This window comes from Paracoccidioides lutzii (assembly GCF_000150705.2).
Source record: "Paracoccidioides lutzii Pb01 unplaced genomic scaffold supercont2.56, whole genome shotgun sequence".
Classification (NCBI taxonomy): Eukaryota; Fungi; Ascomycota; class Eurotiomycetes; order Onygenales; family Ajellomycetaceae; genus Paracoccidioides; species Paracoccidioides lutzii.
In genome coordinates this window covers 45,096-59,908 of record NW_015441002.1, presented here as the reverse complement: position 1 = coordinate 59,908, position 14,813 = coordinate 45,096, and the positions used below count along the sequence as shown (strand labels likewise).

Here is a 14,813-nt window from a genome sequence, read left to right as displayed (position 1 = left end):
AGACGCGTGCGCAACGCCCATCCTAGCTGCGGGCTTGGGGCGTAACTTGGATTGGCCCGAAGGAATTCTTTAATTAGCTAGGCCTGCGCCGACGAAAGCTTGTTCCGGGTTTCAGGGTTTCAACCTCACCAGGTCTCGGAACCATTTCGACCAACCCTCAAAAACCACCTCACCTGGGACTCCGCAAACCACAACCATCACCATCACCATCACCATCACCACCACCACCACCTCCTCCTCCTCCTCCTCCTCCTCCTCCTCCCTTCTCAGCTCACACTTCCGCTGAGCATGAGCACTACAACCCTCATCAACACGGCGCAGCGTTCGACTCTGCTGTCGCCAATCCTGCAACTCCCAATACCCTCCACCATGCCCTCCTCCTCCACCTCCGTTGCCGCTTCCGTATCCCAACAATCCCCCCTAGACAAATTCCCGGTCTTCGAAGACGAACCCTCCATCTCTACTCCATCCTCCACAACTACATACCAAACCCCCTTCAACGACAACCTCGCCTCATTCCCTTCCCACCTGTCGCAGCCTCTGCGCAGTTCGCATCACCAACAGCAACAGCAGCAATACCAGCTGCCCAGATGGGCGCCACGGAAACATCCCTCCATCCTCTCCATTGACACCAACTCCAGCACCGGTTCCAAGCAGCGTCCGCGGAAAAGTATCAGTGAGGCCATTGGCGGCTTTAGGAATCGGGGGACGAGCGTCAGTGCCAATGCGCAGGAGTTGGCGGAGGCGTTGAAGGCGCCTGTTTCGTACAAGCTCATCGTATGTACCCTCACTCGCAATACCCGTTACCTTTAGATGAGAGCAAAGGGGAAGAAATTAAGTAACTAAATATTATTCGTCATGACTCTTTCTAATCTAGGTCCTCTGCATAATCTGGTACACCACCTCTGCGCTAACAAACACCTCCTCAAAATCCATCCTAACAACCCTCCCAAAACCCATAACCCTAACCATAATCCAATTCGCCTTCGTCTCCTTCTGGTGCTTCATCCTCGCCAGCCTAGCCTCTATCTTCCCCTCCCTCCGCCACGCCGTTCCCCCGCTGAAAAATGGCCTCCGCAAACCCTCCCGCATCGTCATCAAGACCGCTCTGCCTCTCGCCATCTTCTCGCTCCTAGGCCACATCCTCAGCTCGATGGCCACGTCACAAATCCCCGTTTCGCTCGTTCATACTATCAAGGGACTATCGCCACTATTCACAGTGGTGGCATACCGCTGCATCTTCCGCATCAAGTACGCGATGGCGACGTATCTATCCCTTATCCCGCTGACGGCGGGCGTGATGCTGGCATGCTCATCGGGCTTCAGCACGAACCTTCTAGGAATCCTCTGTGCCTTCTCCGCTGCCATCGTCTTCGTGTCGCAGAACATCTTCTCCAAGAAACTGTTCAATAAAGCTGCCCGTGCGGAGGCGGATGACCACCATTATTACAGGAACAAGAACACATCCGCAAACCTCGACAAGCTAAATCTCCTCTACTACTGTGCCGCCCTCGCCTTCCTCCTTACCCTCCCCATCTGGTTCGTGTCGGAAGGCTACACCCTCCTTTCCGACCTGCTGCGCACCGGCACCATCCCTCTCCCCACCAACAGCAAATCATCCTCCACCAAACCCCTCGAGACCGGGCCCCTCCTCCTCCAATTCCTCTTCAACGGCCTTTCCCACTTCGCCCAAAACATATTCGCCTTCTCCATTCTCTCCATGGTCTCCCCGGTCTCATACTCCGTCGCCTCGCTGCTTAAACGTGTCGTCGTCATCGTCGCAACGATCGTCTGGTTCGGCAGCCCGACGAACCCGGTGCAGGCCATCGGCATTGGACTGACGTTTTTGGGTCTGTATCTTTATGATCGGAATAGTCATGACGATGCAGCGGATCGGAGGGCGAGGGATGATCGGTTTCATGGTGGTGATTTTGGGGGTGCGGGGAAGAAGTCGCCGCTTTTGCCACTTAGTAATGCCGCTGGCGTTGGTAGTGTTGGCGTTGGTTCTACTGCTAATGGAGGCAAAGCCTGGGACTCGAATGGGTATTCGTTCCCCATGATGGGGTCGAGAAGGGGGGAGCATCCGGCTGCGAAGGCACCGCCGGTTAGTAATGTGACGAAGAAGGATGATGGCGATGTGCACTGGCATGCGAAGAAGGTTGATGGGGCTGGTGCTGGTGCCGGTGCCGGTGCTGGTGCTGGGTGCTGGTGCTGGTGCTGGCTGGCTGCTGCCGGGGACGAAGCAGGAGTCTACGTGGAAGGAGGGGGATTCGAGGGCGTTGAGTTAGGTGTTTTATCTTTTTTTCTTTATTTTTTTATTTCCTATTTTCCCCTCCTTAACTTGCCAGATATAGCTATTGTTGTTTGCCTATCTTGATAATCTTCTGTGGTTGGGAAGGGATTTTTATAGGCGGAAGAAGGGATGAATCGGGGTGTTTTTGGTGATTTGTTCTATTGTTCTCCTTCGTCCTCTCCTCCGCTCCGCCTTCCATCCCTCCTCCGCACATGAACTGAAACACGGCTCCGTGTTTTAATTCTTTTGTATTTTGCTGTTTCTCTCTCTCTCTTTCTCTCTCTCTCTCTCTCTCTCTCTCTCTCTCTCTCTCTCTCTCTCTCTCTCTCTCTCTCTCTCTCAAAAGTGATAAAAGGGACAACGGAGTTTTTATGTTTCTGTTACTTGTACAGTTCTTTACCCCTTTTTGACTTTCACTGCTTCTTTCTGCTACTTCTACTTACTATATACGTGGGATGAATCCTAGATAGGTATGGGTGGTTTATATCTTCCTGTTTTTTTATTTTGAACTATCTTTTTCTCTTCCAGATTTCTTTGTGCCTTTTGTATTGTACTTTGTACAGTGCCTTAATACACTTTCGCCTGTTTGTTCAGTCCCGCCGTGCTGTGTGAAAACGGGATGGGACGGATTGGAAGTGAAATTCTTCGACGACTGTACACATTTCCTTGGCTTGAGAAGGGGGAGGAGAGATAATGAGAAATTTCTGAATGCAACATTCTACACCAATTTTTCTCTCTGCTTAATTTCACAACGCACAGCACATAGAATTTTTCAATATTTATTCTTCAAGACTTGGGAATCTACTGTTTCTTTGTCCCACTTGGATCCTATGAGCTGTGCTATGTTCCAATTCTATTTGACAGTTTGCCAGACAGATACATCTATCAACTCCTAGCAAAGCCTTCTCCGCACAAGCCCGTATCACGATGTAAATCAACATAGCCTCTCCTTCACCAACCAACAGCAAACCATCCATCCCAGAAATATGCAGAGCAATGCAATGTATGTAGCAACCGTCGGTAAGGAACAAAGTAACCCTCAGGGGGCCCAAGCGAGACCCTAAGCCGCTCCAGCTACGGCGCCGAAAAACATTCCATTTTTCCTGTAAAAGCAAAAAGAGAAAATATTTTAATCTCTCTGGGAGCATAGTGTAGAGGAAGAAGGGTGCGGGCATTGAATATACTTCATATATATATATATATATAGAGTATAGTCAAGATCCCTCCCTCCTACAATAAATCATGTCCGTGAATGAGTTTAATTGAGAAAGAAAAGAGAAATAGAAGAGAAGAAAGAGGAAGAAGAGTAACGGAATAGAGGTTTGGAGTGTGGAATAACAGTTCTTCCGGGATATGTAGCTAGCAAATATCAGCTGACCTAGCCAATCAGCGGCGGTCATTATGCGTTACTAAGCGTGCTAGTAGCCCCAAACAACCACAGACAAAAGAGGAACATACCGAGCTCATCTCATGCCTACTACAACACTCCAAACCAAAACCCCCATTGATCCGTCCCTCTTCCACGGGGCCCAATCCTATAATATCCCCTATCCAATTCGCTGCTCAATTCGCTCTTTCCACCCCCTTTTGTTCTGCAATTGGTCCTCGAGAGCTGGTGCGTGGTTTTGGTCCCGCTGGCAATGATCCGGTCGCTGTACCTCCGTGCGGCGGCACGGGCGAGGAGAAGGGTTCAGTTCGGGAGGGTTGGGTTTAGATGTGTTTCTGGGAAGAGGGGGTTTTCGAGTACGGGAGAGAGGAGGGCGGAGGTTGAGCTTACTATTGGTATGTTTTTGTTGGGCTTGGTTGAAGGAGGAGGGGTGGAGGTGGAGGTGGAGGTGGAGAGTGACGGGGAACAGGGAACGGGGGAGGATGGGTTGTGATATTTAAGAATTGAATTGGTTATAGATTTTATGGATTGACTGGCTGACTTGTGTTTTTGATTTGTAGATGGGAAGAAGGTTTCGATTGAAGGTTAGTGCGCTTGGATATGTTCCGGATGAATTCAGTGGATAATATATTACTTTTGGTGATGGGTATGTGGAATTGCTTGGTTTGCTGATGGCGGTTGGGACATGCAGCTGGTTCCGCTTTAATTCAAGCTTGTGAGAAGGCTGGCGTTACAATTCCAAGGTAGGTTCAAAAGAATCTTTGGATGTGTTTTTCTTCGTTAACTGACTGGCTGGATCTCCGCAGATATTGCTATCACGAGTAAGTTTTAGTTTTTGAACGCAATTTTTCTTTTACCACAGGATGAAAATTGGATTGTTAAGTAAATTTCCAGGAAACTATTGATTGCAGGAAACTGTGGGTCCTCCCCTCACTCTCCACAGCCGTTGTGTTCAATAAATGCAATGCTAACCTTCACCAGGCCGAATGTGTTTAGTCGAGGTCGAACGAGCTCCCAAACCGGTAGCATCATGTGCATGGCCAGTCCAGCCGGGAATGGTCGTCAAGACAAACTCCCCCATCACACACAAAGCAAGAGAAGGCGTCATGGAATTCCTTCTCGCAAACCACCCCCTGGACTGCCCAATCTGCGACCAGGGCGGAGAATGCGATCTGCAAGATCAGTCGATGAGATATGGTGCTGACCGTGGTCGGTTCCACGAGATAGGCGGCAAACGCGCCGTGGAGGACAAGAATATTGGACCCTTGATCAAGACCTCGATGAACAGATGCATCCACTGCACACGCTGCGTTCGATTTGCCAATGACATTGCTGGTGCCCCTGAGCTGGGAACGACGGGCCGAGGAAACGAGATGCAGATCGGCACGTATTTGGAAAAGAATTTGGATTCGGAATTATCTGGCAACGTTATCGATTTGTGTCCTGTTGGTGCATTGACGTCGAAACCATATGCCTTCCGCGCACGACCATGGGAGTTGCAACATACGGAATCCATCGATGTGCTGGACGCCCTTGGATCGAATATCCGAATCGACGCCCGCGGAATGGAAGTCATGCGCATCCTCCCCAGGTTAAACGACGACGTCAACGAGGAATGGATCAACGACAAAACCCGCTTCGCCTGCGACGGCCTGCGCACCCAACGCCTTACCACCCCACTAATCCGCCGCGACAACAAATTCCACCCCGTAACCTGGGAACAAGCCCTGACTGAAATCGGCAACGTCTTCCGCACCCTCTCCCTGCAAGCCAACGAATTCAAAGCCGTAGCTGGCCACCTCATCGAAACCGAATCCCTCGTCGCCATGAAAGATCTCGCGAACAGGCTCAACTCCGACAACCTGGCCCTCGACCAGCCCAACGGCAACCTCCCGCTCGCCCACGGCATAGACGTCCGCTCAAACTACCTCTTCAATTCCAAAATCTACGGCATCGAAGAAGCAGACGCCATCCTCCTCATCGCGACGAATCCGCGCCACGAAGCCGCTGTCCTCAACGCCCGCATCCGCAAACAGTTCCTCCGCACAGACCTGCAGGTCGCCCTCATCGGCGAGGAATTCGACAGCACCTTCGCCTACAAACACCTCGGCAACTCTCTCAGGGACCTCAAGGCCGCGCTCGCGGGTGCCTTCGGCAAGACCCTGGCCTCCGCCAAGCGGCCGATGATCATCCTTGGCTCCGCCGCGGCCGAGCACCCCGATGCGCGCGCCATCTTCGAAACGGTTGGCTCCTTCGTCGATAAGAATGCAGCTACCTTCCTCACTCCGGAATGGACGGGATATAACGTGCTGCAGCGTGCCGCGTCGCGCGCCGGCGCATATGAAGTCGGCTTCACCACGCCCTCTCCCGCTATCGCAAACGTGACACCGAAGATAATCTGGCTGCTGGGCGCGGATGAGATATCCGAGTCCGACATCCCCAAGTCTGCCTTCGTGATCTACCAGGGTCACCATGGGGATCGGGGTGCTACGCTTGCGGACGTGGTGTTGCCGGGGACAGCGTATACAGAGAAGTCGGGGACGTATGTTAATACCGAAGGACGGGTGCAAATAACGCGGGCGGCGGTTAGTGCGCCAGGGGCGGCGAGGGAGGATTGGAAGATTATTCGGGCTGCGAGTGAATACTTGGGGGTACCGTTGGCGTATGATGATGTGGAGATGTTGAGGGATCGGATGGAGATGGTTAGTCCGGTTCTTAGGAGGTATGATGTTGTTGATGGGGTGTCGGGGGTGGTGGGGGCGTTGGGGAGGGTACAGCTTGTTAATGGGAATAGAGATGGGGGGAGGAGTGGGGAGGTGAGGAGTGGGAAGAGTGGGGATGGGTTTAGAAGGGTTGTGGAGGATTTTTATTTTACGGATGTTATTTCGAGGAGGTATGTTGAGAGAGATTTCTGTGGTCTCCTTTTCCCCTTTTAATTTGTAAGTGTGTATTACGGTGCTAATTTTGAAATAATAGCTCCCCAACGATGGCCCGCTGCTCCGCGGCCAAGAGGACGGGAAATCCAGATACTAATTTCATGATCGGAAGTGCAGTGGAGGAACAGGAGCGTATGAGCGGTGCATCAAGCGCTTAAAATAGCCGGCTTATTATTATTTTTTCTTTTCATTCTTGTATTTACGTTTCTTTCCTTTTCTCAACATTAAAAATGACCCTTCTGGTTAGCATTTCTCTATCTCTTTTCTCACTCTTTTCTTCTCTTTTCCGTTCTGTTCTACATTTGTGACTTTTCATGTCAGTGATATAGTTCCTCGTTTTTCCGTCACGCGAGGTTTTCGTCTGTGTCTTTCTCCTCTCTCTTCTTTCCTGTTCCTTGTGCCTGAACCGTTTCCCTTGCTGTTCTAATGTGTATAAGAAGTCCATGTGATATAACATGTACTTGTATATTCAAAAGGAAAAGGTGGAGAAGCATATTAATCCATGATGGATTAAAGAAAGAGTGGGTCAGAGAAAGCGGCAAGCGGAGCAGGAAACCCGAAAACAACATTTCCCAAACAGTATGGCGATGGAAGGGAAGCTTAGCGTAACTAGACATTCGAAGAAAACTTGGCAAAAGGGGCAAATGTTTGTTTGTGTGGTTAGTAGTTGGTTGGTGCCATCATTATAGGGTTGGTTGGGTGGAATGGACGTATCTAGGTAAATTCCTAAAAGATAGATAAAGAGGCTGATTGGCAAGTTAGAACCGACATCAAGCAATGTCAGTAATATTAAAATATACCTCTACGGATAATTATGTGGCAGAGATGCTATTTCACAAACAGAAGGCCTTGACTATTCGTTGCTCAACCCAGCCCCTGAAAAGAACAAGGAACATTATATCCTATACCCCTTACCTGTTCCACTCACGGGTGGATACAACTTCACAGATAACATAATTCATACCATACCAACAAGTTGAGGGATGTTCGGGGGCATCTAGGTGTATGCTATGAGGCAACTGTGATTGAGATTGAGACTGAGGGGATGGTAGGATTTGCAGAGGACGGGGTGGAGAAAAGGTTGCTTGTGCGGAGATTGTATGGAAGGTGAAAAATTATATGTAAAAGCCTTTTCGTTAAGAGAAGGAAATGAAGTTTGAAATTGAATTGAGCGTCCGGACGTTGTAGGTCTTGGTTAAAGGAGGGAGGCCGGGGACGGGTGGCGGAGTATGAGATCAGGTTTTATGTGTGCATTTGTTTTGCTGGTGGGTTGGGAGTGAGAGTAAGCTCTTTTCTCCTTTATGCTGCGTGTGCTAGTTATCTATCTGCATCTGGGCATTGCGAGGATTGCGGGGGAGGGAAGTGGGGATCGTGTGTAGTCTTGAAGGATTGGAGGTTGTATTTCAAATGGAGTACAGGGGTGAAATGGATTTCGAAACAAGCAGTGAGAGCGGAGGAGCAATGGAATGGATTATATATTGTAGTTGTCTCCCAGAGAAGGGGAGAGAGAGTTGAGCGTATCCTGTAAACATCATTTCCTCCCAGCAAAACCACGATTTTAAAATCATATCTTCTCATATCAAGACACTGAACAAGTGAACTCCCCTGGGAAAGGGGAGGGGGGAATGCTATTATCCATTTCTGGTATAATATCCATCCTAACCACCACCATCCCTCCCCTTTCATCCAATAACAGATATCAAAAAGAAAAGGAAAATTAACAGCCATACGTCGGAGGCGGAGGCATGGGCAGCTCATGCATGCAGTTCATGTCATCTCCCGAAGACTCAAAGCACTGTTCATGTCCGGCGCACCATCAATGGATGCAATGTAGATACTGGTATAGATAGAGATGTAGATGTAGATAGTCTCACTAACACACCCCCAGAACCACGAATCCACGTTACATTTTCCTTCGTCCAGGTCCTCTCAAACCTCGGTACAGTGCATACGTCCTAAATCCTGGAAAATTCCCTAATGGACATGGGAAGCGGGAAGTGTTAAACGGCCCGTGCTGGCTACACCACTTGCATAGCCCATCACATCACAGTTCATCATCCTCATCTTCATCCTCATCCCGGGAAGGCATAGGCGCCTTCCCACGCCCCATCCTCCTCGTAAACGGCAACTCCCGACGCGGGGGGGGGCTTGCCATCGGCTCTCTAGCCGTCCTCGTCGTCGGTGATGATGCCACGGGCTGCTTCGACGATGCACACGCGCCTCGCTTCCTGTCATCTCTCGCAGCTGTGGCTGCCGGCGCTGCTGGTGCTGGAGGTGATTGTGACGCATCCATTTCATCTTCCGTGGCAGTTTCCTCATCCTCGTCTTCGAGGGGGTCAGGGGTATCTTGGCGCTCTGAGGTGGACGAGAGGTCGTCTTCGGCGTCGGGGTTAGCGGCGGAGGTGTCATTTGTATTATTATTATTATTATTATTATTATTGTTGTTGTTGTTGTTGTTGTTGTTGTTGTTGTTGTTGTTGTTGTTGTTGTTGTTATTGCTGTTGTTTGTGGTGGTGGTGGTGGTGGTGGTGGTGGTGGATTTGTTGGTTGCTGGGTTTTCAACCTGATCTACGTCCATGGTATCAAAGCCATCCACGCTTTCAGATGAGATGGACGGTTCAGGCGCCTTTCGCTTGGGATGGCGTTGTCTAACACGGGATTCTGTGGAGGGTGCATATCGAAGATTAGCAGGGTGGATATTTATCGAACATATCCAAAACTTGCAAAATAATTTCAGAAGAATATGAACTGCACCTTTACCCCCATCAACCTTCACCATCGCCAACAGCCGCTGCTGATTCCTAATCTTCAGTTTCTTCTCATTGAGCAACTGGGCGAACTTGGCGATGAGCTGATCATCATGCTCCGCTTTCTCCTTGATTAGCTCCTGCAGCTGTGCGTTGAGTTTACTAATGGTGCTCTCGGCGGCAGTGTATTTGGCCGTTAGAGAGAGGAGCTGGTTCTCGAGTTCATCTGCTCTGGATATGGCGATGCCGGTCCAGTCGAAAAGCTGGATGGCTTGATCGTCATCTCGTTTGAGGGTTATCGTTCCTAGTCTTTGCTGAAGGGGATGGAGGGTGGGTTGTTAGGAAGTATTCTGAAATTCAAAGCAAATAGAAGGTGAAGAAGTGACGGGGATATATAGTTTTTTTTTTATATACCGTAATTGTATCAATCCTCTTCATCAGCGTAATAACAATCTCATTCCTGCTCTCATCATCCTCATCCTGCTTCACAGCCGCCACGACCTTCAATCCGGCCTTATACTCCTCGGGCACTGAGGTTGACTGTCTCTGCCCAAGCACATACGCAAGAATGCCCGTCCACTCATCGTCATCGCCATGATAATTTTTGGCACGAAGTTTGTTTACTCGCACGGATTTTACTGCAGTAATGGCATTAGCTGGGGAATATTGCAATTCCCTAGGGGATGGGTATATTGTATACAGACCTGAGGCTCTGTACGGGGCTTCCCCTTCTGTGGCGACGAGCTTTAGATCGAGGTCCTCAATTCCCGGCCTAGTTACGTGGACCAAGATGTAATCGCCGGGACTGTCGCTGCGCTTGATGCGCAGGAGGTTTTGGTTGGGCATTTTCGTTGGATTACCAATATTTCATAAAGGTGTGAGGTCTACAAATGTAATAACCAGCATTGAATATTCCATGTCCAAATGCCCAATGTTCAAATATGTTCGTTAGCTTCGGCTTATTGTTGAAGGCAGCAGCAACAGCAGTGATGTAATTAATTACCCCATATATGTAATGGTATTGTCATTACAACAATGGATACTGTATTGCAACATAGACACGTGACAGCAGGCTCGGCTACCCCGGGAGACGCGTTGCTGCCACGCGCCAGGGTTTCGCTTAGCGCACCACATCGGGCTTGGCGCCTAAGCGCGTTGAACTCCGGGCTTGGCCCCAACCTCCTTAGTCAGGGATAAGCCAAAACGACGACGACGACAACCGCAGAGTGGAAGAGGAGAGGAGAGAGTTAGGGTAAACGGGACATCGACACTACCTCGCTATATACACGGAGAGCTTACGGCGAGTATACTTCTGGTATACTGCTGGTGAACTGCAGGTGTACTGCTGGCGGACCCTCTCCTACACCACTCCCTGCGAACATCCTCTCTCTCCTCAACGTCCGCCTCGCAACTATTTCGATCTCATCTATATCCAGCTGTCTTCTTCCATTGCCCAATTATCCCAGTTCAGCTGCAGTCCCAGTCTCAGGACGAGTTCCTACAAAAAGCACAATCTGCTCCAGGCCCCTGTATAACCTATTTATCTCTACCTGAGTAAAGCTTGCCTTGCTGGGCACTTATTTACCCTTCTACTCTCTCACTCACTCACTCACTCACTCACTCTCACACACGCGCGCACACACACACTCTCTCTATCTATCTCTATCTCTATGGGTAGAGCCAGATCGAGAAGTTGAGAATATTCGACTATCGCATGTTACAACACATTCGAAAAGTACAAGTAGTGCAAAATTTACGCATATAACATTTTTAAGATCCATCTTATTATAAAACTTTATTTGCTCATCAAACCCACCATTGCTTGCAAGCTTGCTTCAGCTCCAGCCAACCCTCAGATTTACACCATCCACCCACCGAAAATCTCATTCACAAACAGATGAGATTCCAAATGCGGAATGACTTTCTCTTTCTCCCTCGCCTCTGTCTGTTGTCAAGGTCCAACGTCATCAGAATTCACCATCGAAAGCGAGAAGCGTCACCCAAACTATCTTCTAAGATAAGATAAAGGAAAAAAAAGTTATATAGATTAGACAGTCCGAACAGGTCCTGAATACATAAGGCTACTTGGAAGCTACGGAAGGAAGGGTAGCCAGCCAGGCTGGGAAAAAGTACCAACTCAGCTCGGCACAGCAGCAATGGAGACATCTTCTCCACTGAGGCTGCGCCAAACTCGAGAAGCAGAAGAATCCATTGAATGCTGGGATGACGACGAAGATCTACAATGTAACGATGACATCCAGTTTCGTACCGTTTCAGCCGGCACCTCTGTGGCAGGGTCATCCTCCCTCCGGCAATCCGGCCATCGTGACTCCTTCTCCTCTCGCCGTTCCTGCAGGTCGGATCTGGACTCCAATGGAGGCGAAGAGGAGAATTGGCAGCTCCTGTTACATGACAATGATGAGGGTGCGATGAAGGATGCTATCGCGTCAGCAAAGAGCGCTGGTATTCCACTTCCTGCCAATGTTCCCCGTTCGGCTTTGCTTGGCGGGACAATCAAACGACTTGGGGGCAGGAAGATTAAAAGGGCTATTGGAGATGATTGGTCAGAAGACCTCGAATTTCCTGGCGTGGAGGGGGACCTTGAGCTGAAACTGAATCACAAAGAAGCATTTCCAGATTCGCTACTACTTCTTGGCTCATTTCCTGAATCTAGCCCCTCTAAATTCCCAGATCCGGATCCGTTTCTTTCTGATAGCGCAAGTCCTTACCCGCAACGAATATCATCCTCCAATGTTACCAACTTGGAACAATTTCGTGATACGAATGATGACAGTTCCTTCCATGATGTTCCCACTATCAAGATCGCGAAATCACGGTCGCAGCAGACTGTTCTCGCCAAATTTGCAAAGAAACCAAGCGAAGAGGATGACAATTTCGAGGCTGATCTGGAGTTCCCCACTAATTGCGAAACTCTGAAACTGTCAGGAAGAAAGGATAGGGTCAAATCCCCAGAACCCTCGCTTGATGACTTCGATGCTGAATGGGCGGAGGGAAGTATTGGAGTGCGTTTTGGTGGGACGAAAAGGGAAGGATTGTCCAATCGTAGTTCCACCGTCTCAGCAATGAGCCCAAGCCCTTCTAGTTGCCTGACAGCTGGAAGTGATGACGGCCTTGATGGCCTACTTTTACCGGATGGGCCGCTGGACCTTGACCAGGCTATCAAGAAAAGACAGCAATCTCAGTTGTCACATTCACCCCCAACTTCTGTGCCAAAGCAGCAGGGTCCAAATCTGGTGCCTCCGCCAAACGATGACTTCTTTTCAGGAATCGAAATTGGCGACGGTGAGGTTTTTGACTCGGGCAAACTGACCTTAAACCGCAATATTATATGCAAAACTACCAGGCCAATAAGCCCCGCAAGACGCACCGCAACCAGCATAACTTTCACAAATAAGCCCCCAGCACCCCCGACTACTCGTATTCCTAGATTATCTTGCCATGAGCGTCCTCATTCTACACAGCTTGAGCCCGTCTCAGAGAGCGGCGCGCCTCTTCCCAAATATCGAAGGCCTCACTCACGTTTGAGTGGTCACAGCGCTCATTCGTCTCTGTCGAATATCTCCAGCCCACCAGCCATGTCCCCACCTTCAATGACTCCAAAGACTCCAAGTCGTAGATCTCCTGGAAATAGGAACTCAGTTGATAATACGATACGAGGTGTACCGACGACTACCACTTCCCAGCTGCTGAAGGCGAAACGATCCGCGCCAGCGTTACGCAACGTCCATCAAGCCGGAATAGCACCTCCGATTCCACGGACCCCATCCCGCCAAGATGGGGCCATTGTCAGACCCCTGCCCTCATCTCGCCCTAAAACACCAACCGCTGAACCTCGACTTCCCACCGGTCGTCGACCCCCCATCCCCTTCCTCCCACCCGGAGCTTCACAAAATCAGTCTCACCATGTAAACGTTAAAACCCCACGTCACTACCGACGTACTGACTCCGACAGCTCGAGCGACCCCTTCTCACACCCCCGCTCAACATCCCGCCTCTCAAATTCAAACCAAGACCGCCCCGAGGCCCCCGGCCGCAACACATTCCACTTCAACCTCGCCCCCGCCGACACTCTCCCCGCAACCGTAAAGCAAGCAATCACAAAACCCAACCGCCGCCGCAACTTCGGTGACGGCTCCGAGCTAGACATCTTCGACGACCTCCCCACCTCCGCCTCCCACGAGAGCAAATTCGTCAAACACCCCATCCGCTACGGCGCGCCGCGCTCCGTGCGCTCTAGACTCAGCCAGCCAAACATCGTGCCCCCTCTTATGCCTATGGTGCAGAATAACAATCCTGTTCCCAGGCCTCATACGAGTCCCTCGAAGCAGGAGTTTACGCCTAGATTTGCGCGTGATACGAATGCGTCGAGGAATGCGCGGGAGCAGAGGATTGCGTCGTCGGGGTTTGCTGCGGCGCAGAGTCGGGACGTTACGACGTTAGGTCTGTTTAGCACGAATTTAAAGTCTCCAGCGGCGGTGGCGGGATCGGGAATGGCGACCACGGCCACGACTGCTGTGCGACAGCCGCCGTCGTTTGGTGTGGTTAGGAATAGGCGGGTGAGGGGGTCTGGGGATGTCAAGCCGCATCTTATAAAACCGTTGGGTACGGGGGTGCAGGAGGCGAAATGTAAGTTGCTTATCCGCAGTCTACATCTCTAATTTTATAGCGTCATATAACCTTCGCTGCTGTCTGCATAATTTCGCATAAAGCTTACACACCATGATGTTCTAGTTGTCAAGGGCATGCGCTACAATCCGACAACCTACAAATGGGAAGGCAACGAAAATGCAACTCTAGACTTTGAACCCGTCCCCTTCCCCTCCCCCACCCGCAGTCACACCCACACTCACAAACAAAACTACAATTTTTCAAAACCCAAATCCCCCAAACCATCCCCCGCCCTGATCACAAACATAAACTCCACTGGCGTCCAAGTCGTCGGCGGCATGGCCTTTGACCCCCACCGCATGTGCTGGCTAAAAATCAACGCCTCTGCCACCCAATCCTGCAAGGGCAACCTCACCCTTGCGCCTGACGAGGAAGAATTGCTTCACGGCCTGGATGATTTGGAGGATAAACTTAAAACTAAATCCAAACCGAGTAATACTGCCGCGGGTGCGCAGGAGGCGCTGCTGGATGCTATTGGAATTGGGAGTGCAGGGGTAGAGGATAAGAGCGGCGGGAGTGGCGGGGAGTCTTCGGATGAGTGGCCGATTACGGAGGAGTTTGATGTGGGGCCTGAGTTTATTAGGAGGCAGAGGGCGGAGGAGGAGAAGTGGAGGCGGAAGGTTGGGAAGTGGGTTTGTGCTGAGAGGGAGGGGGTGGGGGAGGGGTGGAGATGGGCGATTCGCGATTTGGTGAGGGCTGAGACGGCGGTTGGTGGTGGTGGTGGGCAGCAGCAGCAACAACATCAGGTTGGGAGTGGGTGA

The 14,813-nt window shown here is 50.5% G+C and overlaps 4 protein-coding genes across 4 annotated transcripts; 3 read left to right on the top strand and 1 right to left on the bottom strand.

The window, feature by feature from the left end:
• Nucleotides 1-288: 288 nt before the first annotated feature.
• On the top strand, nt 289-2,377 carry PAAG_08967 (DUF250 domain-containing protein; the record flags this gene model as incomplete). Its single annotated transcript, XM_015846687.1, has 3 exons — nt 289-777; nt 878-2,288; nt 2,355-2,377. 3 exons carry the CDS (start codon nt 289-291, stop codon nt 2,375-2,377), a joined length of 1,923 nt encoding a protein of 640 aa, XP_015701608.1.
• Nucleotides 2,378-3,933: 1,556 nt separating this feature from the next.
• On the top strand, nt 3,934-6,774 carry PAAG_08966 (NADH-ubiquinone oxidoreductase 78 kDa subunit; the record flags this gene model as incomplete). Its single annotated transcript, XM_015846686.1, has 4 exons — nt 3,934-4,135; nt 4,487-4,501; nt 4,662-6,573; nt 6,657-6,774. The coding sequence occupies 4 exons, from the start codon at nt 3,934-3,936 to the stop codon at nt 6,772-6,774; spliced, it is 2,247 nt and encodes a 748-aa protein (XP_015701607.1).
• A 1,886-nt stretch (nt 6,775-8,660) lies between these two features.
• Nucleotides 8,661-10,209, bottom strand: PAAG_08965 (hypothetical protein; the record flags this gene model as incomplete). The annotated part of the gene is made up of 2 exons (XM_015846685.1): nt 8,661-9,677; nt 9,778-10,209. The coding sequence occupies 2 exons, from the start codon at nt 10,207-10,209 to the stop codon at nt 8,661-8,663; spliced, it is 1,449 nt and encodes a 482-aa protein (XP_015701606.1).
• Nucleotides 10,210-11,519: 1,310 nt separating this feature from the next.
• On the top strand, nt 11,520-14,813 carry PAAG_08964 (hypothetical protein; the record flags this gene model as incomplete). Its single annotated transcript, XM_002789089.1, has 2 exons — nt 11,520-14,010; nt 14,116-14,813. 2 exons carry the CDS (start codon nt 11,520-11,522, stop codon nt 14,811-14,813), a joined length of 3,189 nt encoding a protein of 1,062 aa, XP_002789135.1.